This window comes from Macaca nemestrina, chromosome 12 (genome assembly GCF_043159975.1).
Source record: "Macaca nemestrina isolate mMacNem1 chromosome 12, mMacNem.hap1, whole genome shotgun sequence".
Lineage (NCBI taxonomy): Eukaryota > Metazoa > Chordata > Mammalia > Primates > Cercopithecidae > Macaca > Macaca nemestrina.
The window spans coordinates 533,088-556,220 of NC_092136.1; the positions used below are offsets into that span (position 1 = coordinate 533,088).

Consider the following 23,133-nt stretch of genomic DNA (forward strand, 5'->3'; position numbering starts at 1 on the left):
CTACCTCAGCGACCTTCGCCCCAGCCAGACGCCGCCCACTTTATGATCCTTTACAACCGGCCTCTGCCAAGGGGGCTCCCGCTGGGCGGCGGGTCCGGCCCACTGCCAGAAGGGGGGCAGTCATTTGGCCCAAGTTAGACTGAGTACAGGGATTAACCAGGGGGCTCAGGCCACAGGCACTGAGGCACAGGGCAGAAAGGACTAGAGAATGGCTCACGGGCGCCATGGGGCTGGGGCAGGGCAGGGGCAGAGCTAGGGTGTTGGAGAGAAGCCGTTGGTGTTGGGGTGTCTGAAACCTGCCTCCCTAGCCCAGGCTGCCCTTGCTTGGCTCCTCCCCTAAGCTCTACCTCAGGCAAAATTCCTAAGGCCAACCCTTGAGGCTCAGAACCTGGGTGTTCGCCCGGGAGTACCTCCCTGCCTGCCTGATGGCAGGTTCTGAAGGAAGAGACTCTCCTCACTGCGTCCTAGGGACACCCCTGCCTGCCTGCCCCAGAGACAAGCCAGCTTCTCAGGGTGGGGCTGGACAGGGCCTTAGTGACCAAGGCTAAGGCGGGGCTGTGGGGGGCAGCTGGGAGCTCCTGGGGAGCCCTGGTGCCCAACAGAGATGGTGAGGTGAGTCTTGACACTTGCCCTGCTCTTTTCATTGGCCCCCGCAAGCCCCCAGCTCTAGGGAGAGGCCACTGGCTGGGGTCAGGGCGAGGAAGGGGCTGTCGTGAGGCGGGGAGTGGAGTCATTCCTCTCCAGGCCTGTGCACCGAAGCTTCTGGCCTCTCGTGGCTGGGGCTGGGCTCAGTGTCCCAACCCTGCACCGTACCCTCATGGTCGCCTGCAAGCCCTGCACGCTCCATACGCCACAGGCTCTGAGGGGTCAAGCCACTGGTCTGAGGCCACACAAGACAGAGGGTCCGGAGTCCTCATGCCAGAGTGGACTCCTGGCACCCCAGGTGACACCTCTGCCCTCCCCTCTTCCTGCCCGCCTGAGCCTCCCTGGCCCCTCCACACCCTCCCCACTGCCCCTTCCGGAAACACTGACCACATGCCACCCCCCACCCCCCTGCAGGAGCTGAGAGTCTGTCCGGGCTCCCCCTGAGCCCTTGACTGTTTCCTAATGAAGACGGGGGGGGGGCGGGGCCCTGCGGTGCTTAGTCGATGTACAGGAGGCGGCACTGATGCCAGAGATAAGGATGAGGGGCCCGCTGTGGCCGCCAGGTGTAAAGGGCAGCTGGGTGTGGTCACAGTCCCGGCTGGGTGGATGGGGCCCCCTTCCATCTGACAGCCCTGCCACACAGGGGTTGCCTCGATTACACCAAGTGGACACAACCAACTCCCAGTGTCTGGATCTGATTCTCCTTTATTGGTGCCGAGTTCCACCCCTCCCCCTCTCCCCCCAGCCTGCCCACCACCCCAAATGCAGCTCCGCTCCTAGGCTGGGCAGGTGGTGAGGGGGTTCCTTCCTCATCTCGGTCGCAGGGTTCCTTCTGCAGCAGCACCGGCAGGTTCTGAAACCATAACCCCAGGCCTGGGCCCAGGGGGCAGCCAGGGAGACCAGGCCCCGCCCAGGGGCATCCTGCAGAGACAGCACGTGCGGGGTTGGGGGCTGGGGCTGGGGCTGGAGACCCCGGCCCCGCCGCTGGAATTGGGCCTCCGGTGGCCACCAGCGCTGACCCAGGGAGGCCACGGACAGAAGGAAGGGTCTGGGGTGGGGTCTGGGGTGGGGTCTGCGGTGGGGCGGGCGCTCACCAGGCCTGCAGGGTGGGCGTGTCGGACCCGGACGGGCAGAGCAGACCCGCGCCGAGCCTGGACCAGGCCGTGCTGTTCTCTGCGTCCTGCTCGCTGTCCCCCGCCCCAAAACAGAGTTAGTCCTGGAGCTGGGGGGTCGCGCGTTGCTGCCAGGGCACCACGGCAAGACCCCCGCCCCACCCGGCCTCACCTGCGCTTCCCCACCAGGCCCTGCAGCAGCCGCTGGAGCCGCGCGCCCTCCCGCAGGCGGCTGAGCTCGCTGGTGAACGTCCCGTCCGAGTGTCGCCGGGCCCTGGGGGCGGGCGGGGGTCGGGGTCAGGGCCGCGCGGGGGGCGGGTGCGGCCGGGGGCGGACGGGCCTGGCGGGCGGCTCACCTGGGGGGCGCGGGGCGCGCGGCGGAGCCCCCGAGGAGCAGCAGCAGCAGCAGGAGGGGCCGGGGGGCCATGGCGGGGTCGGGCGCGGGAGCTGAGCGCTGCGGCCACGGCCAGAGCCCCGCGAGGCCCCTTTATGGCGGCGCCCGGAAGGGGGACGGCCCGGCCGCGCCCAGCGATCCCGGGAAGGTCAGGGCCGCCCCCCCAGCTGTCGCCCCGGCCCGGCCTCCCGCCCCCTCCGCCGCGCTGGCGCCCCTCGGCCGGCTGGGGGAGGGGGACGTCCCGGCCTGGGGGGCGAAGGGGACCCGGGCCCGGGCCCCGCAGAGGGAACCGCACCGCGAAGCCTCGGAGCCTGCGGGGCGCGGGGACGGAGGGGCCGTGGGACTTGGGGGAGGATTTGGGGGGACTGGGGGACCCCGGGGAAGGGGCGGCGGCAGGAGCTCCGGAGGCCCCTGGAGCACCCGGCTGGGGCGAGTTCGTCGGGAAGGCCTGAGCGGGGTGACTTTGTTGTGGGGGCCGGTGTTGCCATTTTATCCGCTTTGAAGTGCAGGGTTCAGGATCATTGGGTTCGCTGACATTTCCGTGCATCCGTCCCCACCATCCGTTCTCAGACTCTCCCATCCTCCCAAAATCCGTTCTCAGGCTCTCTCGTCCTCCCAAAATCCCTTCTCAGACGCTCCTGTCCTCCCAAAATCCGTTCTCAGACTCCCCATCCTCCCAAAATCCGTTCTCAGACTCTCCCATCCTCCCAAAATCATTCTCAGACTCCCCATCCTCCCAAAATCCGTTCTCAGGCTCTCTCGTCCTCCCAAAATCCCTTCTCAGAGGCTCCTGTCCTCCCAAAATCCGTTCTCAGACTCTCCCATCCTCCCAAAATCATTCTCAGACTCCCCATCCTCCCAAAATCCGTTCTCAGGCTCTCTCGTCCTCCCAAAATCCCTTCTCAGAGGCTCCTGTCCTCCCAAAATCCGTTCTCAGACTCTCCCATCCTCCCAAAATCATTCTCAGACTCCCCATCCTCCCAAAATCCGTTCTCAGGCTCTCTCGTCCTCCCAAAATCCCTTCTCAGAGGCTCCTGTCCTCCCAAAATCCGTTCTCAGACTCTCCCATCCTCCCAAAATCATTCTCAGACTCCCCATCCTCCCAAAATCCGTTCTCAGACTCTCCATCCTCCCAAAATCCGTTCTGAGACTCTCCCATCCTCCCAAAATCATTCTCAGACTCCCCATCCTCCCAAAATCCGTTCTCAGGCTCTTCCATCCTCCCAAAATCCATTCTCAGGCTCTCTTGTCCTCCCAAAATCCCTTCTCAGATGCTCCTGTCCTCCCAAAATCCGTTCTCAGACTCTCCTGTCCTCCCAAAATGAAGCTCTGTCCCCATCAAACGCCCCCTCCCCTCCCCAGCCTGGCGCCCCGTCCACTTTCTGTCTGTGGATTCAGCGCCTGCAGGGACTGCGCGCAGGGGGAGCCTCAGGGGATTTGTCCTTTGGAGACCGGCTGGTTTCTCAGCTCAGCGTCCTCCGCCTTCGCCGCCGCAGCCTGGCCTGTGTGGGAATCTCCTTCCCTTTAGGGGGAACCGTGTCCCGTTGTGTGCAGGGACCGCGTCGACCGCGTCCGTTCATCTGTGGGCCTCTTCATGGACACCTGCGCTGCCTCCCCTTTGGGGCGAGGGCGAATAACGCTGCTGTGAACGCGGGTGTGCAAAGGGCCCTTCCCAATCCCGTTTTCAAGCGTTCTGGGTGTATAGTTATGAGGGACTTGCTGGGTGACAGAGTAATGATGTGTTAATTGTTCTGAGGAAAACAGCCAAACTGTTTTCCACAGCAGCGTCTCAGACGGACACGTCCCCCAGCAGCACAGCAGGGACACGGCTCTTGTCCTCGCCGACACTTGCTACTTTCTGGCTTTTTGTTTGTTGTGTACTAACGATGCTGGTGGGTGCAATGTGGTGTCTGGCTGCGGTTTTTATTTGTGTCTCCCTAATGACCAGCACCTTCTCGGGTGTCTGTGAGCCATTTATACCTCATGGAGAGGACGGAGAAATGACCGTCAAGCCCTTGATGTTCTGCTGTGGTTTAGAGCCATGCACTGTATCCATCTGTTAAATCGGCCACACTATTTACCCCAGCATTTGCATCACAGCCCCGCCAGCCACGTGGGTCCTTCCTTCCTTCTTTCCTTCCTTCCTCCCTCCCTCCCTCCCTTCCTTCCTTTTCTTTTTTAGATGGAGTTTTATTCTGTCACCCAGGCTGGAGTGCCGTGGGGCCATCTCCGCTCACTGCAACCTGCAACCTCTGCCTCCCGGTTTCAAGCAATTCTCGTGCCTCGGCCCTCCAAGTAGCTGGGATTACAGGCGCCTGCCACCATGACTGGCTAATTTTTATATTTTTAGTAGAGACAAGGTTTCACCACGTTGCCCAGGCTGGTCTCAAACTCCTGACCTCAAGTGATCCACCTGCCTCGGCCTTCCAAAGCACTGGGAATTACAGGCGTGAGCCACTGCACCTGGTGGCCTCACTTTCTCTGCACACTGTCAACCTTGCAGCAGTTGCTATTTTTAACCTTCAGCCATTCTCTCTGCCACAACACCTCCTTGTGGTTTTAGTTGCATTTCCCCAGTGGTGGGTGATTCGGAACCTCTTTCCAGGTGCTTGTTTCCATTTGCACGTTGTCGTGGGTTAAATGTATCTTCACATCTCTTGCCTGTTTTTAAATTGTTCTCTACTGCTGAGTTTTTTTTTTTTTTGTTTTTTGTTTTTTGTTTTTGTTTTTATTGCAGGAAAATACGCAAAACATGAAACTTACCATTTCAGCCATTGTAAACAGTCACGGAATTGTACAACCATCACCACTGTTTAGTTCCAGAACTTTTCACTCCCCAGATGGAAAACCTCAAATCCAAAAAGCATTTACTTCCCCTTCCCCAATCCCTTCAGCTTCTGAGTAACAATGAATTTGCTTTCTGTCTCTGTGGATCTGCCTATTCTGGGTATTTCATACAAATAAAATCATAAAAGCTGGGCATGGTGGTGCATGCCTGTGGTCTCGGCTACTTGAGAGGATGAGGCAGGAGGATGGTTTGAGGCCAGGAGTTTGAGACCAGCCTGGGAAACATAGCAGGACCCTGTCACTATTTTTATTTATTTTTTTTGAGATGGAGTTTCACTCTTGTTGCCCAGACTGGAGTGCAATGGCGCGATCTCGGCCCACTGCAACTTCCGCCTCCTGGGTTCAAGCAATTCTCCTGCCTCGGCCTCTGGAGTTGCTGGGATTATAGGCATGTGCCACCACACCCAGCTAATTTTCTATTTTTCATAGAGGCGGGGTTTCGCCATGTTGGTCAGGCTGGTCTCAAACTCCTGCCCTCAGGTGATCCGCCCGCCTCGGCCTCCCAAAGTGCTGGGATGACACGCATAAGCCACCACGCTTGGCCCCAGAGTTTCATTCATTTTAATGGCAAAATCACACTGCATTTGGTTCATCCATGCACCTGCTGAGGACACTTGGTTTATTTCTACCTTGTATATATTGTGTGTGTGTGTTTGTTTGTTTGTTTGAGACGGAGTCTCGCTCTGTTGCCCAGGCTGGAGTGCAGTGTACAGTCTCAGCTCACTGCAACCTCCACCTCCCGGGTTTGATTCCCCTGCCTCAGCTTCCTAAGTAGCTGGGACTACAGGCATGCACCACCACACCCCCCTAATTTTTGCATTTTAAAAAATATTTATTTATTTATTTATTTATTTTTGAGATGGAATCTCACTCTGTCACCCAGGCTGGAGTGCACTGACCTGATCTCAGCTCACTGCAACCTCTGCCTCCTGGGTTCAAGCTATTCTCCTTGAATACAGGCACCTGCCATGCCTAGCTAATTTTTGTATTTTTAGTAGAGACGGGGTTTAACCGTGTTGGCCAGGTTGGTCTCCAACTCAGAGCCTCAGGTGATCCACCCGCCTCAGCCTCCCAAAGTGCTGGGATTATAGGCGTGAGCCACCATGCTCGACCGGGACTTTGTGTATTTTCAGTAGAGATGGGGTTGCACCATATTGGCCAGGCTGGTCTCGAACTCCTGGCCTCCAGCAGTCTGCCCACCTCAGTCTCCCAAAGTGCTGGGATTATAGGCATGAGCCGCCATGCCTGGCCAGTACTTTGTATTTTCAGTAGAGATGGGGTTTCACCATATTGGCCAGGCTGGTCTCGAATAGGCATGAGCCACCATGCCTGGCGTCTTTTGTATATTGTGAATAGTGCTGCTGTGAACATTTACATACAAGCTGTTATTTGAACACCTGTTTTCACTTCTTTTGGGTATATAACATATCCATGGAGTCATATGGTAACTCTGTGTGGAACTTGTTGAGGAACTGCTGGACTTTTTCTAACAGTGACTGTTTTACATTCCCAACAGCAGTGAATTTCTCCTCATCCTTAACACTTGCTATTTTTATTTATTTATTATCATGGCCATCCTAATGGATATGGAATGGTATCTTACTGTGGTTTTGATTTGCATTTCCCCAGTGACTAATGAGGTTGAGCATCTTTTCAAGTGCTTCATGGCCATTTTTTTTGTGTGTGTATATATATTATTTGTTTGTTTGTTTTGGAGACGGAGTCTTGCTCTGTCACCCAGACTGGAGTGCAGTGGCACGATCTCGGCTCACTGCAACCTCTGCCTCCCAGTTTCAGGCGATTCTCCTGCTTCAGCCTCCTAAGTAGCTGGGATTACATGCACATGCCACCATGCCTGGCTAAGTGTTTTGTTTTGTTTTGTTTTGTTTTTTGAGACGGAGTCTCGCTCTGTTACCCAGGCTGGAGTGCAGTGGCCGGCTCTCAGCTCACTTCAAGCTCCACCTCCTGGGTTTACGCCATTCTCCTGCCTCAGCCTCCCGAGTAGCTGGAACTACAGGCGCCCGCCACCTCGCCTGGCTAGATTTTTTTTTTTTTTTTTTTAGTAGAGACGGGGTTTCACCGTGTTAGGATGGTCTTGATCTCCTGACCTCGTGATCCGCCCGTCTCGGCCTCCCAAAGTGCTGGGATTACAGGCTTGAGCCACCGCGCCCGGCCGTGTTTTGTATTTTTAGTAGAGATGGGGTTTCACCATGTTAGGCAGGATGGTCTCGATCTCCTGACCTCATGATCTGCTCACCTCAGCCTCCCAAAGTGCTGGGATTACAGGTGTGACCCACCGTGCCTGGCCATATATATATATATATATATTTTTTTTTTTTTTTTAATTTATTTATTTTTTTTTTGAGACGGAGTCTTGCTCTGTCACCCAGGCTGGAGTGCAGTGGCCGGATCTCAGCTCACTGCAAGCTCCGCCTCCCGGGTTTACGCCATTCTCCTGCCTCAGCCTCCCGAGTAGCTGGGACTACAGGCGCCCGCCACCTCGCCCGGCTATTTTTTTGTATTTTTTAGTAGAGACGGGGTTTCACCGTGTTAGCCGGGATCGTCTCTCGATCTCCTGACCTCGTGATCTGCCCGTCTCGGCCTCCCAAAGTGCTGGGATTACAGGCTTGAGCCACCGCGCCTGGCCCCATTTTTTTTTCTTTTTTTTTTTTTTTTTTTTTTTTTTTTGAGACGGAGTCTCGCTGTGTCTCCCAGGCTGGAGTGCAGTGGCGTGATCTCGGCTCACTGCAAGCTCCGCCTCCCGGGTTCACGCCATTCTCCCGCCTCAGCCTCCCAAGTAGCTGAGACTACAGGCGCCCGCCACCACGCCCGGCTAGTTTTTTGTATTTTTAGTAGAGACGGGGTTTCACCATGTTAGCCAGGATAGTCTCAATCTCTTGACCTCGTGATCCACCCGCCTCGGCCTCCCAAAGTGCTGGGATTACAGGCTTGAGCCACCGCGCCCAGCCCCATATTTTTTTTAAGATGGAGTCTCGCACTGTTGCCCAGGCTGGAGTGCAGTGGTGCGATCTTGGCTCACTGCAACCTTTGCCTCCCCGGTTCAAGTGATTCTCCCACCTCCGCCTCCCAAGTAGCTGGGATTATGGGCACCCACCAGCACACCCGGCTGATTTTTGTATTTGTGGTAGAGATGGGGTTTTACCATGTTGGCCAGACTGTTCTTGAACTCCTGAACTCAAGGGATCTGCCTGCCTTGGCCTCCCAAAGTGCTGGGATTACAGGCGTGAGCCACTGCACCGGCCATTTGTATATCTTCTTCGAAGAAATGTCTGTTCAAGTCCTTTACCCATGTTCATTATTTATTTTATTTTGGGGCAGCCTGGAGTACATTGGCTCAATCACAGCTCTCTGTGGCCTCAACCGCCTGGACTCAAATGACCCTCCCACCTCAGACTCCCAAGTAGCTGTAATTATAGGCTCATGCCACCACACCCAGCTAATGTTTGTATTTTTAGTAGAGACGGGGTTTCTTTCTTTCTTTCTTTTTTTTGAGACGGAGTCTTGCTCTGTCACCCAGTGGCGCAATTGATTTTGGCTCACTGCAAGGTCCACCTCCCGGGTTCACACCATTCTCCTGCCTCAGCCTCCTGAGCAGCTGGGACTACAGGTGCCCACCACCACGCCCGGCTTTTTTTTTCTATTTTTAGTAGAGATGGGGTTTCATTGTGTTAGCCAGGATGGTCTCGATCTCCTGACCTCGTGATCCGCCCGCTTCAGCCTCCCAAAGTGCTGGGATTACAGGTGTGAGCCACCGAGCCTGGCCTGTTTTTGGAGGATCTTCTATACGTAAGACCATGTCATCTGCAATAGTTTTCTTTTCCAATTTTGGATACCTTTAATTTCTTTTTCTTTTTTTTTTTTTTTTTTTTTTTGAGACGGAGTCCCGCTCTGTTGCCCGGGCTGGAGTGCAGTAGCCGGATCTCAGCTCACTGCAAGCTCCGCCTCCCGGGTTTACGCCATTCTCCTGCCTCAGCCTCCCGAGTAGCTGGGACTACAGGCGCCCGCCAACTCACCCGGCTAGTTTTTTGTATTTTTTAAGTAGAGACAGGGTTTCACCGTGTTAGCCAGGATGGTCTCGATCTCCTGACCTCGTGATCCACCCGTCTCGGCCTCCCAAAGTGCTGGGATTACAGGCTTGAGCCACCGCGCCCGGCCTAATTTCTTTTTCTTGATTAATGCTCTGGCTAGAACATCCAGAACAATGTTGAACAGAAGCAGCAGCAGTGGGTATCCTCGTCTCTTTAAAAGGCTTTTAGTTTCTCACCAATGAGTATGATGTTAGCTGTGTTTGTTTTTTGACACAGTCTCCCTCTGTTGTTCGGGGGGAGTGCAGGGGTGCGATCTCGTCTCACTGCAGCCTCCACCTCCTGGATTCACGTAATTCTCGTGTCTCAGTCTCCTGAGAAGCTGGCGTGCGCCGCCATGCCCAGCTAATTTTAATTTTTGTATTTTTAGTGGAGGTGGGGTTTCAACATGTTGGGCAGTCTGGTCTTGAACACCTGACCTCAAGTGATCCACCCTCCTTGGCCTTCCAAAGTGCTGGGATTACAGGCTGAGTCACCGTGCCTGGCCTGATGAAGTTGTTTCTACTCCTAGTTTATTGAGTCTTATTATCATGAAAGGATTTTGAATTTTATGAAATTTTTTTTCTGCATCAATTGAGATGATTGCGTGGGTTTTTCTTCATTCTGTTAATCTGGTGTATGACATTGAATTTCGTCTGTTCACTCACCCTTGCATTCCTGGGATAAATCCCACTGGGTTATGGTACATAATCCTTTAAAAAATGCTGCTTTTCAGCCGGGCGCAATGGCTCATGCCTGTAATCCCAGCACTTTGGGAGGCCGAGGTGGGCGGATCATGAGGTCAGGAGTTTGAGACCAGCCTGGCCAACATGATGAAACCCTGTCTCTACTAAAAATACAAAAATTAGCTGGGTGTGGTGGTGCACACCTCTAATCCCAGTTACTTGGGAGGCTGAGGCAGGAGAATTGCTTGAACCCGGAAGGCGAAGGTTGTGGTGGGCTGAGATTGTACCACTGCACTCCAGCCTGGGTGACAGAGCGAGACTCCGTCTCAAAAAAAAAAAAAAAAAAAAAAATGCTGCTTCTCTGACGGGCAGCACTTTAAAAGGGATTGTGTTTGCTCATATTTTGCCAAGAACGTTTGCATCTATATTCATAAAGGATACTCATCTGGAATTTTCTTTTTGTGATGTCATTAATGTTGAGTTTTGAGAATTATTAATATTTTTTGTATGCAAGCTATTTGCTGGATATATGATTTGCTAATTTTTAAAATTTTTGTTTCTATTTTTTTATATTTATTTATTGAGACAGAGTCTTGCTCTGTTGCCCAGGCCAGAGTGCAATGACGTGATCTCTGCTCACCGCAACCTCTGCCTCCTGGGTTCAAGCAACTCTCCTTCCTCAGCCTGCCAAGCAGCTGGGATTACAGGCACGCACCACCACACCCAGCTAATTTTTTGTATTTTTAGTACAGATGGGGTTTCACCATATTGGCCAAGCTGGTCTTGAACTCCTGACCTCAGGTGATCCACCCGGCTCGGCCTCCCAAAGTGCTGGGATTACAGGAGTGAGCCACTGCGCCTGGCGTAGACAACCCAATTTTTAACAAAAGCAAAGATTTTTAACAGGCACGTTCCAGAAGAGGGCACACTGACAGTTAACAGGCACATGCGAAGTGGTCAAACGTGAGTAGCCATCAGGAAAATCAACGACGTCCTACTACACTAAAATGGAAAAAAAAACATTGCCGGACGTGGCCATTTGCAAATATCATTTCCCAGTCTGTGTCTTTTGATTCTCTTGACAGCATATTTGAGTTAATTTTTTAATGTGTAAGGTATGAGTGGAGGTCCTTATTAAAAATTGTTTAGGCTGGGTGTGTGGCTCATGCCTGTAATCGTAGCATTTTGGGAGGCTGAGGTGGGAGGATCATTTGAGCCCAGGAGTTTTTTTGTTTTGTTTTGTTTTGTTTTGTTTTGTTTTTTGAGACGGAGTCTCGCTCTGTCGCCCAGGCTGGAGTGCACTGGCCGGATCTCAGCTCACTGCAAGCTCCACCTCCCGGGTTTACGCCATTCTCCTGCCTCAGCCTCCCAAGTAGCTGGGACTACAGGCGCCCGCCACCACGCCCGACTAATTTTTTGTATTTTTTTTAGTAGAGACGGGGTTTCACCATGTTAGCCAGGATGGTCTCGATCTCCTGACCTCGTGATCCGCCCGTCTCGGCCTCCCAAAGTGCTGGGATTACAGGCTTGAGCCACCGCGCCCGGCCGAGCCCAGGAGTTTGAGATCAGCTGGGCTAACATGGCGAGACCCCGTCTCTACAAAAAATGAGAAAATTAGCTGGGTGTGGCACTACGCATCTGTGGTCTCCGGCTGGAGCTGGAGGATCACTTGAGCCCAGGAGATTGAGGCTGCAGTGAGCCATGATTGCAGTGAGATGCGATCACATCCAGTTACATTTGATTTTCAGATAAACAACGGAAGTATATAGTATAGGCTGGGGGCAGTGGCTCATTCCTGTAATCCCAGCACGTTAGGAAGCCAAGGCAGGTGGATCACCTGAGGTCAGGAGTTCGAGACCGGCCTGGCCAACATGATGAAACCCCGTCTCTACTAAAAATACAAAAAAGTTAGCCAGGTGTGGCGGCAGGCACCTGTAATCCCAGCTACTTGGGAGGCTGAGGCAGGAGAATTGCTTGAACCTGGGAGACAGAGGTCACAGTGAGCCAAGATTGTGCCACTGCATTCCAGCCTGGGCAACAAGAGTGAGAAACTCTAGTCAAAAAAAAAAAAGAAAAAAAGAAACTGGAATTGTCTGTCTTTTCTCATTGTTTTAAAAGCACTCTTTATATATTCTGGATCTGCATTCTGTACCAGAGATGTGTACTGCAAACATCCTTTCTCCGCCTGGCTTTGTTTTCACTCTTGGTGGTCACAGACATCTTGGGGGCCACTTGAAGGAATTCTAAGCTGACCAGAGGCTGGGCTGGACTCACCGTTGGGCACCCAGCCGGAGACCCCAGGGCCACCCTCCCGGGTTCCATCCTAGAAGAGAAGAAACTTGCACTGTCCCAGCCTCTTCTGTGGTGACTTCTTTTGCACAAGGGTTCATGGGCAGGAGTCTGGTCTGCACAAGAGGGACTTAGCCTGGCTGCGGCTGCACCTGATGTCTGTGGACACCTGACCCTGGTGCAGGCCTTTCCCCTACAGACCCCAGGACCTTGCCTTGTGACGCTCACGGTGCCTGCTCCTTCTCAGAGCCCTCATTTCTCCCTTTAATGCACACCCCATCAGCACCTCGTCCAGCCCGTGTCCTCCATACGTTCGAGGTCAGGGGCCTCAATTCCTGGCACGGCCCCTCCACTCCAGTCCTCCCAGAAACAAAGACAAGAGCAAGATGTGCATCGCCCAGGGTCCCACAGAGTGGTGCCTCCTTTTAGTGCCTTCTAGGCCCCTTTAGTGACAGGACTACAGAAAATACCCCTCAGGTCATGGGTCACCCCGATTTGATGAAGAGTCCATAGAATTGTCTCTGCTGCACTTTGCAAGCACTTTCTCTTCTGCACGTTTGGAACCTGCCAGGGCCTGTCTTGTCTTTCTCGTTGCCTCCTCGCGGGCTGAACCTACTGTCCGGTCCCCGGACCCTCTGCCCAGGGTCAGAGGGACGCCTACCTAGCTCAGGGTCTTGGGCTGGAGGGACTGGAGGAGGGAGCAGGGTCGACCGCTCAGCTGTCCGCCCGGGGGTGGAGGGTCGGGGAGAGGTGCCGGCCCACTACCGGAGGCGGCCACGGGAGGACCGACTGTGCAATGGGTGGGGCCGCGGCTGACTGTGGTGGTCGCGGGGGCTGAGGACCAGAGGCTGCTGGGGAGCGGGGGTACGAGCCAGGCGTCGGCGGTTGGGTCGGGCGCGGAGTCGCGGGCAGGAGGGTGCGCGCGAGGTCGAGGCGAGTCCCCCGGGAGGCGGGCAGAGCCTAAGCTCCGGTCTTCCCGCGTCTGGCGGAACGGGCCTGGGAGGGACGTTTTCCCAGACACCAGGTGGACTAGGTGGACGGCCCGAGGGCCGGGCAGGATGGCTCTGGCGTCGATGCCCGCGCGCTTCAGGGCTTGGTCTGGCTGCCCCTCCATCCTTGTTGGTTTCTCGGGGTGCGGACCCCGCGCCGCACCAGGCGATGCTGGGCCTGCCCATGGCCACCACCTCGCTTCATTCCCGTCTCTTTGGGCCGCCGCATTCGTCCGCCTGCCCGTCTCTCCCTGCGCAAAATTCCAAGATGAGCAAATACTGGGCGCACGGTGGAGCGCCGCGGGGGCCCCCCTGAGCCGGGGCGGGGCGGGGGCGGGACCAGAGTCTGGCCGGGGCGTGCCCAAGGGGAGGGACTCCCCGGTTTGCGGCCCGGCGCTGTCCGCGGTGCTCAGCGCCCGCCCGGGCGCCTGGGGCCGGCGCGCCATGGGGAACCGCAGCACCGCGGACCCGGACGGGCTGCTGGCCGGACGCGGGCCGGGCGCGGGGGCGGCTGCGGGGCTGGCAGGGCCGGGCGCGGCGGCGCTGGTTGGAGGCGTGCTGCTCATCGGCGCGGTGCTCGCGGGGAACTCACTCGTGTGCGTGAGCGTGGCCACCGAGCGCGCCCTGCAGACGCCCACCAACTCCTTCATCGTGAGCCTGGCGGCCGCCGACCTCCTCCTCGCTCTCCTGGTGCTGCCGCTCTTCGTCTACTCCGAGGTGAGCCCCGTCTGGCCGCACGAGCATCTTCATCTGCTCCTCGGTTCTCCGTCCCTGTCCCTGCGGAGGACCCGGCGCGACCCGGCCCCTTTCTGCTCCGGAGCCTCCAGCTGGGGCGGCGGCAGGGGCGCTGCGCCTGGTCCCTCCGCGCTACACCCACCGCCGCCACCTCGCGACCTTCCCCCCGCTGCGCTGTCCCCCGACCCCCGTTCCTCTCCTCCCTTCCCCTTCTGTCTTGGCGTCTGCTATCCAGGAGATGCCCGTCCTTCGATCTAGGGACCCCAGAAATAGGCGACTTTGTCAAGCCAGCCCCCTCCCGCCGCCCGGCAGCTGGATTTCACCCCCAGGGCAACCAGCTGGACAGGCAGGCAGATGCGGGCTCGGCCCCCTGGCTGCCCTGGGACACACACACACGCACTGCACACACGCACTGCACACGGCCACAGCCACAGACCACCACGCACACCCAGTGCGGATGCTGGCTCACCCCCAGGAGGCTCACAGCTCACAGGGGAGACCTGGGCTGGACAGAACCCAGGGGAGGGTGTGTGGGGGCCAGGCCCCTGCTGAGAACCCTGGGGAGAAGCCCGAGGGGGAATTGGGGGATGGATCCCACACTCCACACCAGATCTGGCCCTCGGATGGGTTGGACTTGGTGCCAGCCCCTCTGCAGCCAGAGAAAAGCAGCTTAAGGCTGAGCTGGGGACGCGGTGTCCCGGACTGTGGAGGAGGGGGGACTCGGGGTTTCCCCTTGGTAGACACGGTGAGTCCTGGCGGCTGGGGCAGAGACCAGCAGCACGGGACACGCATGACCTGTGCTCCTTTCGAGCCGCAGACGTCACAGTGACGACGTTTAAGCTCCTAATCTTCCCAAATCGGCGGGAAGGGATTAAGGGGGCTGCCTGCTCCTTTGCCCTTGAAGAGAGTCACTCCACGTGGACTCCTACGCTGGGCACTGGGCAGGTCTTCATATTTTTAATTATAATTTATCTTCAAGACAATTATGTGGATACTATCATCATCCTCGTCTTACAGATGAGGAAACAAATGAATTAATGCGCCCGAGTCTCCCACAGAGAGCTTCACCAGACAGGCTGGCTCATGCCCTGAAGGACAGAGCAGCCAGCTTCATGTCTAGGCCCAGCGGGGACCCTGCCTACCCCAGGCTGGGGAGGGGCTCTCCTTGAGCCCGATGACATCAGGCCCCGCCCCCAGGGAATTCCCCAGGCCGTTCTCATGTTTGTAACAAAAGGGAGACCAAGGTCAGGAGTGGTGGCTCACACCTGTAATCCCAGAACTTTGGGAGGCCAAGGCAGGAGGATCGCTTGAACCCAGGAGTTTGAGACCAGCCTGGGAAACATACCGGGCCGGGTCTCTACAAAAAATTAAAATATCGGCCGGGCGCGGTGGCTCACGCCTGTAATCCCAGCACTTTGGGAGGCCGAGGAGGGCGGACCACGAGGTCAGGAGATCGAGACCATCCTGGTTGACACAGCGAAACCCCGTCTCTACTAAAAATGCAAAAAATTAGCCGGGTGTGGCGGCGGGCGCCTGTAGTCCCAGCTACTTGGGAGGCTGAGGCAGGAGAATGGCGGGAACCCAGGAGGCGGAGCTTGCAGTGAGCCGAGATCGTCCCAGGGCACTCCAGCCTGCCCCACTGAGCGAGACTCCGTCTCAGAAAAAAAAAAAAATGAAAATATCAGCCTGGGATGGTGGCATGCGGCTGCTGTCCCAGCTATTCGGGGGAACTGAGGCAGGAGTATCGCTTAAACCCGGGAGGCGGAGGTTGCAGTGAGCTGAGATCGCATCACTGCACTCCAGCCTGGGCAACAAGAGTGCAACTCCGTCTCAAAAAAACAAACAAAAAGAAAAACAAAAATAATAAATAAATCAGCTGGGGGGTGGTGGCGCGCGGCTGTAGTCCCAGCTACTCTGGAGACTGAGGTGGGAGGATCGCTTGAGCCCAGGAGTTCCAGGCTACGGTGAGCCATGATGGAGCCACCGCACTCCAGCCTGGGTGACAGAGCGAGACCCTAACTCAAAACAAAGGGAGACCTGAGTGCAGAGGGGGTGTTTCTCTGCCTGCTCCTCTGGTCTCTGGTTCACAGCCGGGCCCCCTCCTCCATATTCAGCCCTGGAACTACCCATAAGAGAGGGGGTCACAAGGGCCCGCGGTGGCTGGGAAACCTCAGGGCCTGTGGTGTCGCCGCGCAGGTCCAGGGTGGCGCGTGGCTGCTGAGCCCCCGCCTGTGCGACGCCCTCATGGCCATGGACGTCATGCTGTGCACCGCCTCTATCTTCAACCTGTGCGCCATCAGCGTGGACAGGTGCGCCGCCCTCCCCGCCCGCGCCCCCGCGCCCTCGCGCCCCTCCCGCCGCCGCCGCCCTCACCGCGGCCTCCGCGCTGTCCCGCGCACCCTCGGCGCTCCCCGCAGGTTCGTGGCCGTGGCCGTGCCGCTGCGCTACAACCGCCAGGGCGGGAGCCACCGGCAGCTGCTGCTCATCGGCGCCACGTGGCTGCTGTCCGCAGCGGTGGCGGCGCCCGTGCTGTGCGGCCTCAACGACGTGCGCGGCCGTGACCCCGCCGTGTGCCGCCTGGAGGACCGCGACTACGTGGTCTACTCGTCCGTGTGCTCCTTCTTCCTACCCTGTCCGCTCATGCTGCTGCTCTACTGGGCCACGTTCCGCGGCCTGCGGCGCTGGGAGGTGGCCCGTCGCGCCAAGCTGCACGGCCGCGCGCCCCGCCGACCCAGCGGCCCCGGCCCTCCTTCCCTTGTGCCCCGCCTTCCCCAGGACCCCTGCGGCCCTGACTGTGCGCCCCCGGCGCCCCGCCTCCCCCAGGACCCCTGCGGCCCCGACTGCGCGCCCCCCGCGCCCGGCCCTCCCCAGGGTCCCTGCGGCCCCGACCGTGCGCCCCCAGCGCCCGGCCTTCCCCAGGGTCTCCGCGGCCCCAACTGTGCGCCCCCCGTGCCCGGCCTCCCCCCGGACTCCTGCGACTCCAACTGTGCGCCCCCAGACGCCGTCCGAGCCGCTGCGCTCCCACCCCAGACCCCACCGCAGACCCGCAGGAGGCGGCGTGCCAAGATCACCGGCCGGGAGCGCAAGGCCATGAGGGTCCTGCCTGTGGTAGTCGGTGCGTTCCTGCCCTGGGGGGCTGGGGAGAGAGGAGGGGAGGAGTACGAGGCGCGGAGGGGCAGGGGGCGCTGACGTGGCTCTCGGCGCCCCCAGGGGCCTTCCTGCTGTGCTGGACGCCCTTCTTCGTGGTGCACATCACACAGGCGCTGTGTCCTGCCTGCTCCGTGCCCCCGCGGCTGGTTAGTGCGGTCACCTGGCTGGGCTACGTCAACAGCGCCCTCAACCCCGTCATCTACACTGTCTTCAACGCCGAGTTCCGCAATGTCTTCCGCAAGGCCCTGCGTGCCTGCTGCTGAGCCGGACCCCCACCCCCACCCCCCGCGGCCTGGGCACCGGCCTGGTGGCCAGGCCTCCGGGACCAAGGATATGGGGAGGGCGGTTTTGTACGTTAATTAAACAAATTCCTTCCCAAACTCAGCTGTGAAGGCTCCTGGGGTTGATGGGGAAGGGAGGAGGAAGGGCTTCTGCCCCAGTGGCCCCAGGCCGCCCAGCCAGTTAACCCCTTCCTTCCCGCCAAGGAAGCCCACAGAGCAGACCCCACCAAGCCGGCCCCCTGCTCAGAGTGAGCGGGGAAGGGGCCCCTGGAGACCCACTCAGTTCGGCAGTGCTCTGGCCCAGCCTACCCTCTCTGCAGGGGAGAGGAAATGGCACCGAGCAGAGAGCAAGGTGTCTCCTGGGGAAGCCCAGTTCCAATGGGAAGAAATGAATGAGGCGAGAGGGGCTGGGGGGGGGGTCAGCCGCCAGGCCCTGCCCAGGCCAACTCCCGCCTCCGAGGACGAAGCACAGGGTCTCCTGGCTCTGCTGTCCCAGCAGACCCAGGCGGGGGAGCCTGATATATCATTTTAGAAGCTGCCTTGAGGTCAGAGCACAGCTTCCTGCCAGTCCCTGGCGAGAGGATGCCCCAAGCCCCACAGGAAGGGGCCTGTGGTGATAGGTGGGGTCCCACCAAAAGGCTTCCCTGGAGGGAGCTCCATGCTCAGTCACCCAGCCAGCCTCTGCCCAGCATCCACCCATGTGGCTGGGCCAAGGGGTAGGAGTAGGGAGGAGGCAGCAGGGTCAGAGGGTGGGCAGAGCGACCCAGGCTGCCTGTCTGCCCTGGGCTGCCTGGCCTTGTCAACCATAGTACAGCCCCTGACCCTGGGGGAGGAGGGGTGGCTCCCAGGGCCCTCAGTGCAGTTAACAGCCCACCCTGGACTGGATCCAGCTCTCTCCCAGGCCCAGGCTGTGGGAGAAATGGGAGGCCCTCTGCCTCCCAGTCCTGCTGGCTGGAGCTTTACTGTGCTGGGGATGCAGCATCTACAGCCAGGGCGGCCAGTCATGGTGCCAAGCTCCCATCTGAACACTGAGAGACTGGGCTGTGCAGTCTACAGCAGTGGGTACAACCTCAGCTAAAATACTCAGTGCAGGCTGGGTGTGGTGTCACACCTGTAATCCCAGCTACTTGGGAGGCTGAGACAGGAGGATCCCTTAAAGCTAGGGGGTCAAGGCTGCAGTAAGCTGAGATCACACCACTGCACTCCAGCCTGGGTGACAGGGTGAGACCTTGTCTCAAAAAAGAAAAGAAGAAATACTGGGTGGAGAGACGACCAAGCCCAATTACGTCAGTGCAGCTGCCCCGTCCCGTCTGCTGACCATGTACTTCTGTCACAGCTTCAGCGGCTGCCTCCTCCTGGACACCTTCCCCGACTACCTACTTCCCAGGACCAGCCTGTCCCAGCCAGCCCCTGGAACAGACTGAGTCACAATGGATTCTTGTCGGACACCCATGAGAGTAAAGGAGGGGCTCCCGTCAGCCTTGTCCCAGGACCCACGGCCCCACACATGCCTCACTGACAGTGCTGGAGGCCACGGGAGGTGCACACGCATCTGGGGGTCCTGGGGGTGCTGAGAGCCCTGGGGCGGGGCGACCTCTGGCCATCAGCCTCCCAGGCTTGGAAAGGAGGAGCTGTGGGAACCTGGGATCCCAAGAGATGTGTGGTGCTCCGGCTTCCATTTTACGGAAAATCGGGGAAGAGTAAGTTGCCCCCACAATTCCAGGGAACACCCCACTCCACTCCTGCAGAGCCTGGTTGCAGGCGGCCAGGTGCATCACTGCTGGTGGGGTCACGGTGCCAAGGGGCTCCCACGGTGCCGTCCCCACCAGGCGGGGGTTTGGCCACTTCTGCGGCTGTGCTCTCTGCACAGACACGCTGGTGTTTCCAGCTTTGGGGGATTCTTCGTAAGAGGTGCAGGTCCTCACTTCCCTGCCACCTTTATGTTGGTTAAGACCCAAAGGAGCAGGCCCAGCCCTGCTGCCTCATGGAGGCCAACCCACGGCCCGCCTGCCTGGACAGTGCCGAGGCCAAGCAGAGCCTCTAAGATGCCTCCACCTTGTGGCAATGGCGGACCCTGCTGGGTTGGACGAAAAGCCACTCAGTGTAGAGTCTCAGAGGAAGGGCCAGGCGGGGCGAGGGTCAGACCAAGGGAAAGGTGAGGTGAGGGACAGGAGGGAGAGCATCTCGGTGGGGGAGGCAGGAGGGACAGGCAGGGTGAGGGTCAGAGGAAGGAACAGGCGGGGTGAGGGACAGGCGGGGTGAGGGCAGCATCTGGAGTGGGTGCTGCAGCAGGCCAGACACCTTTTCCAGCCTCCACTGCTCACTGGCAGCACCAACGGGGCAGCACCGAGTGCGTCTAAGCAGGACGATGAAACATCAGTGGGGCTTGGCCCGGCTGGGTGGAGACTTTACTAAGTAAATAGGCCAGGGCAGTGGCTCACGCCTGTAATCCCAGCACTTTGGGAGGTCGAGGTGGGTGGATCACCTGAGGACAGGAGTTCGAGACCAGCCTGGCCAACACGAAGAAACCCTGTCTCTACCAAATATTCCTAAACTAGCTGGGTATGGTGGTGAGCACCTATAATCCCAGCTACTCAGGTGGCTGAGGCAGGAGAATCGCTTGAACCTGGGAGGCAGAGGTTGCAGTGAGCCAAGATTGTGCCACTGCACTCCAGCCTGGGTGACAGGGTGAAACTGTCTCAAAATAAAAAAAAAAAAAAGAAAACCAGAATAAACCAGGTGGTCCTGAGAAACCCAGAGACTCAAATATGGTGGGGGGTTCTCTGCAGGGCCCACAGAGCCAGTGAGCCCTGCCCCCATGCACAGCCCCTTCCAGGGGAACTCTGGCCGCCTCTCGTAGAGCTCCAGCTGGTGCAGAAAGCGCTTAGAGGCAAACATCAGAATCGTTGGTGCAGGTTCCTCTTGGCGCTGCCAGCCCACCCCAGGTGCCTGCTGAGCTTTTGCTGAGTCTGTACTTTCTTGCCCCAGTGCAGCCACGGCCGTGGAGCCTTCAGTGTGCAGAGAACACAGGCCATGAGCGCAGAAGCTTCCAGAACAAGAGTGACGCTGCTCCAGCAGAGCTCTCAGTCAGGAGGGCAGGTGGGTCCCATGTCCAGGCCCAGCCCAGTGCCCAAACACACTGGACATGCCCCCTTGTGTCCCATGCAGGCCTCAGTCCTTTCTCTTTCCTCCACCTGGCACCAGAGCCATGAGAAACAAGCGGGAGACCAGGAGGCCATGAGGCTCTGCATGTGGATCCCTGGACCAAGGCCACCGAGCCGTCCACATGGACTGAACAGGCTGCACTGGGCCATCGGGCTTGCTCAGGAAGCCTGGGCACAGGAGGGTACCGGGTGCACAGAAACCTGGCGGGAAGGGCCGCAGGCCTGCTGCACTTGCCAGCAGCCACGAGGTTCTCATGGAACAGAAGGAATGAAGACCTCCTGGACTACAGGTGCCACCAGATGCCAGGGCTTCAGTCTGGCTGTGCTGCCCCGTGCACCGGAGGCTCCGGCCTGGCCGCGCTGCCCTGTGGACTGGAGATGCGGTGGGCTTGGGATTCCCACCTGCACAAGGAGAAGGAAGGGGAGGAAACCCCCCTGAGGGCTGGCACTGAAACCGGCCGCCCGCGTGGGGCAGGGAGACCTTATTTACACTTTATTGACAGACACAACACGTATGTACATGCGTCGCAGCACAGGCCCTGTGGGCAAGACCGGACGCTCATGATCCCAGGGATAAAAAATCTCTCCGCGAGCGGGCTGGGGGCCCGGGCGGGGGGAGTCCGCTCCCCAGGGCACCATTTGCTTAAAGTGTGTTAATAACTTGTCCAGCAAGTTTCTTTACCTTCCCACACCCCTCTTCTCAACGTCCCCCCAGAGTCCTCAGGGGGGCCTTCGACCTGCAAAAGCCTCACAGGAGTGCGAGGGGCCCCAGCTCCCAGGGCGGCCGATGGAGCCTCACACGGTCACCTTCTCCATCACGCTTTCAGCCACATGGACTTCGTCGGCCTGGACCGTGACAGCTGCTGACTGGCCGCATATGTGCTGGTGATCCTTCCAGTCCTGGAAGGGAGGACACACCCATGTCCGCGGGGTCAGTGGGTGCAGCAGGGCCTTGGAGCAGGGTCCCCAAAGTGGACCCCAGGCCCCTCACCCCAGAGGGTGCAGCCCCCTGTGAGCCCACCTGGGGGTACTGAGAGAATGCCCTCCCCAGTGCGCCCACACTCTGGTGGCCTCTGCTCCAATACAGCCTTCTCCACACTCTCTTGGTTTGAGGAATTGGATCAAAAGGCAAACAACAGGTGGGGCGTGGTGGCTCACGCCTGTAATCCCAGCACTTTGGGAGGCCCAGGCAGGTGGATCCCCTGAGGTCAGGAGTTCGAGACCAGCCTGGCCAACATGGTAAAACCCCGTATCCACTAAAAACACAAAAATTAGCTGGGCATGGTGGCAGGCACCTCTAATCCCAGTTACTCGGGAGGCTGAGGCAGGAGAACTGCTTGAACCTGGGAGGGAGAGGTTGCAGTGAGCCAAGATGGTGCCACTGCACTCCAGCCCATGGGAGAGAACAACTCCATATCAAAATAAAAGTCAAACAACAAACCAGGGTAAGACTCTCCAAAGCAGTTGTTTTGTGTTAGGGATGTAAACAAAAAATATCAGACATGCAGAAAAACATTTAAATACATGATCAAGTTCTGTGGGGTTTTTTTTGTTGTTTTTGGGACAGAGTTTTGCTCTTGTTGCCCAGGCTGGAGTGCAATGCAAAATCTCGGCTCACTACAACCTCCACCTCCAGGGTTCAAGCAATTCTCTTGCCTCAGCCTCCCTAGTAGCTGGGATTACAGGTGCCCGCCACCACACCTGGCTAATGTTTTACATTTTTAGTAGAGATAGGGGTTCACCATGTTGGTCAGGCTGGTCTCGAACTCCTGACCTCAGGGGATCTGCCCACCTCAGCCTCCCAAAGTGCCGGGATTATAGGCGTGAGCCACTGTGCCCGGCCCCAGTTCTGTTTTTAATGGCAAAGATGAAAAAGCAAACTGGAACCAGCCTGTGGCTGCAGAGGGGCTCTGCAGAGAGAAGGAGGGGGATGGTGCTTGGGAGAAGTCACAGCTCCGGTGAGGTCAGCACACGGAACCAGGCCCCACCTCCTGCTACCTCAAGCACCTCGGAACACAGCAGAGGTCTAGAGGAAGCGCCAGGTGCTGAAGCTGAGGCGGCCTCGTCAGACAGAGGCAGCTCCCTGCACGGGGGCGTGACAGGTACACACACAACACACAGAGCAGAAATAAACGCGTCCAAATGGTGACCGGGTTATTCCCTAGAGGGCAGAATTCCAGCTGATTATAATAAAAAAGCAAAATTAGGCGCAGTGGCTCAGGGCTGTAATCCCATCATGTTGAGAGGCCGAGGTGGGCAGATCACCTGAGGCCAGGAGATGAAGAGATCACCTGAGGCCAGCCTGCTCAACATGTCAAAACCCCATCTCTACTAAAAATACAAAAACTAGCCGCCTGTGGTCGCGCACGCCTGCAATCCCAGCTACCTGGGAGGCTGAGGCACGAGAATCACTTGAATCTGGGAGGTGGAGGTTGCAGTGAGCTGAGATTGTGCCTCTGCACTCCAGCCCAGGCAACAGAGAGAGACTATGTCTCATAAAAAAAAAAAAAAATTTTCCTGGTAACAGACTATAAATCTACATGGCATGAAAACACACATCAGCAAACCGCCGCATCGGGTGCAGACCCACCGCCCGCCCCTCCCCGGCCTCCACTCCGGGGCAACCAGGACGGGTTCCGGTTCCTGCCCAGACTCTGTGTGGGGCGAGGGGCCTGCACCCCTCATGGGACCTGCCCCCACTGAGAGGATGTGGGCCCTGGATAAGGCCCCCAGGAGTTCTAGATGCTTTTTCTCTG

General features: G+C 57.9%; 3 protein-coding genes across 4 annotated transcripts in view; 1 reads left to right on the forward strand and 2 right to left on the reverse strand.

The window, feature by feature from the left end:
* Window positions 1–1,149: 1,149 nt before the first annotated feature.
* Window positions 1,150–2,282, reverse strand: LOC105494143 (secretin). The gene is made up of 4 exons (XM_071074011.1): window positions 2,114–2,282; window positions 1,930–2,031; window positions 1,740–1,832; window positions 1,150–1,566 (listed from the first exon to the last, which is right to left on the reverse strand). Exons 1-4 carry the CDS (start codon window positions 2,182–2,184, stop codon window positions 1,455–1,457), a joined length of 378 nt encoding a protein of 125 aa, XP_070930112.1. The 5' UTR covers window positions 2,185–2,282; the 3' UTR covers window positions 1,150–1,454.
* An 11,102-nt stretch (window positions 2,283–13,384) lies between these two features.
* Window positions 13,385–18,064, forward strand: LOC105494142 (dopamine receptor D4). The gene is made up of 4 exons (XM_011762291.2): window positions 13,385–13,764; window positions 15,979–16,091; window positions 16,200–16,897; window positions 16,993–18,064. The coding sequence occupies exons 1-4, from the start codon at window positions 13,492–13,494 to the stop codon at window positions 17,193–17,195; spliced, it is 1,287 nt and encodes a 428-aa protein (XP_011760593.2). The 5' UTR covers window positions 13,385–13,491; the 3' UTR covers window positions 17,196–18,064.
* A 2,791-nt stretch (window positions 18,065–20,855) lies between these two features.
* The window catches only part of LOC105494141 (DEAF1 transcription factor), a 53,642-nt gene continuing 51,364 nt past the window's right edge, over window positions 20,856–23,133 (reverse strand). For both annotated transcript variants that reach the window (XM_071074008.1, XM_071074009.1), the window contains exon 12: window positions 20,856–21,277. In XM_071074008.1, the coding sequence (XP_070930109.1) occupies window positions 21,173–21,277 (105 nt within the window). In that variant the 3' untranslated portion in view covers window positions 20,856–21,172. The remainder of the gene's footprint in view (window positions 21,278–23,133) is intronic.

Coding starts and splice junctions, on each gene's coding strand:
- LOC105494143 (XM_071074011.1), bottom strand. CDS start 2,184: ATGGCCCCCCGGCCCCTCCTGCTGCTGCTGCTGCTCCTCGGGGGCTCC. Junction 1,833..1,929: donor GGCCTGGTGGGGAAGCGCAG/GTGAGGCCGGGT, acceptor GGCGGGGGACAG/CGAGCAGGACGCAGAGAACA. Junction 1,567..1,739: donor ACGCCCACCCTGCAGGCCTG/GTGAGCGCCCGC, acceptor CTGTCTCTGCAG/GATGCCCCTGGGCGGGGCCT.
- LOC105494142 (XM_011762291.2), top strand. CDS start 13,492: ATGGGGAACCGCAGCACCGCGGACCCGGACGGGCTGCTGGCCGGACGC. Junction 13,765..15,978: donor CGCTCTTCGTCTACTCCGAG/GTGAGCCCCGTC, acceptor GTCGCCGCGCAG/GTCCAGGGTGGCGCGTGGCT. Junction 16,092..16,199: donor TGCGCCATCAGCGTGGACAG/GTGCGCCGCCCT, acceptor CGCTCCCCGCAG/GTTCGTGGCCGTGGCCGTGC.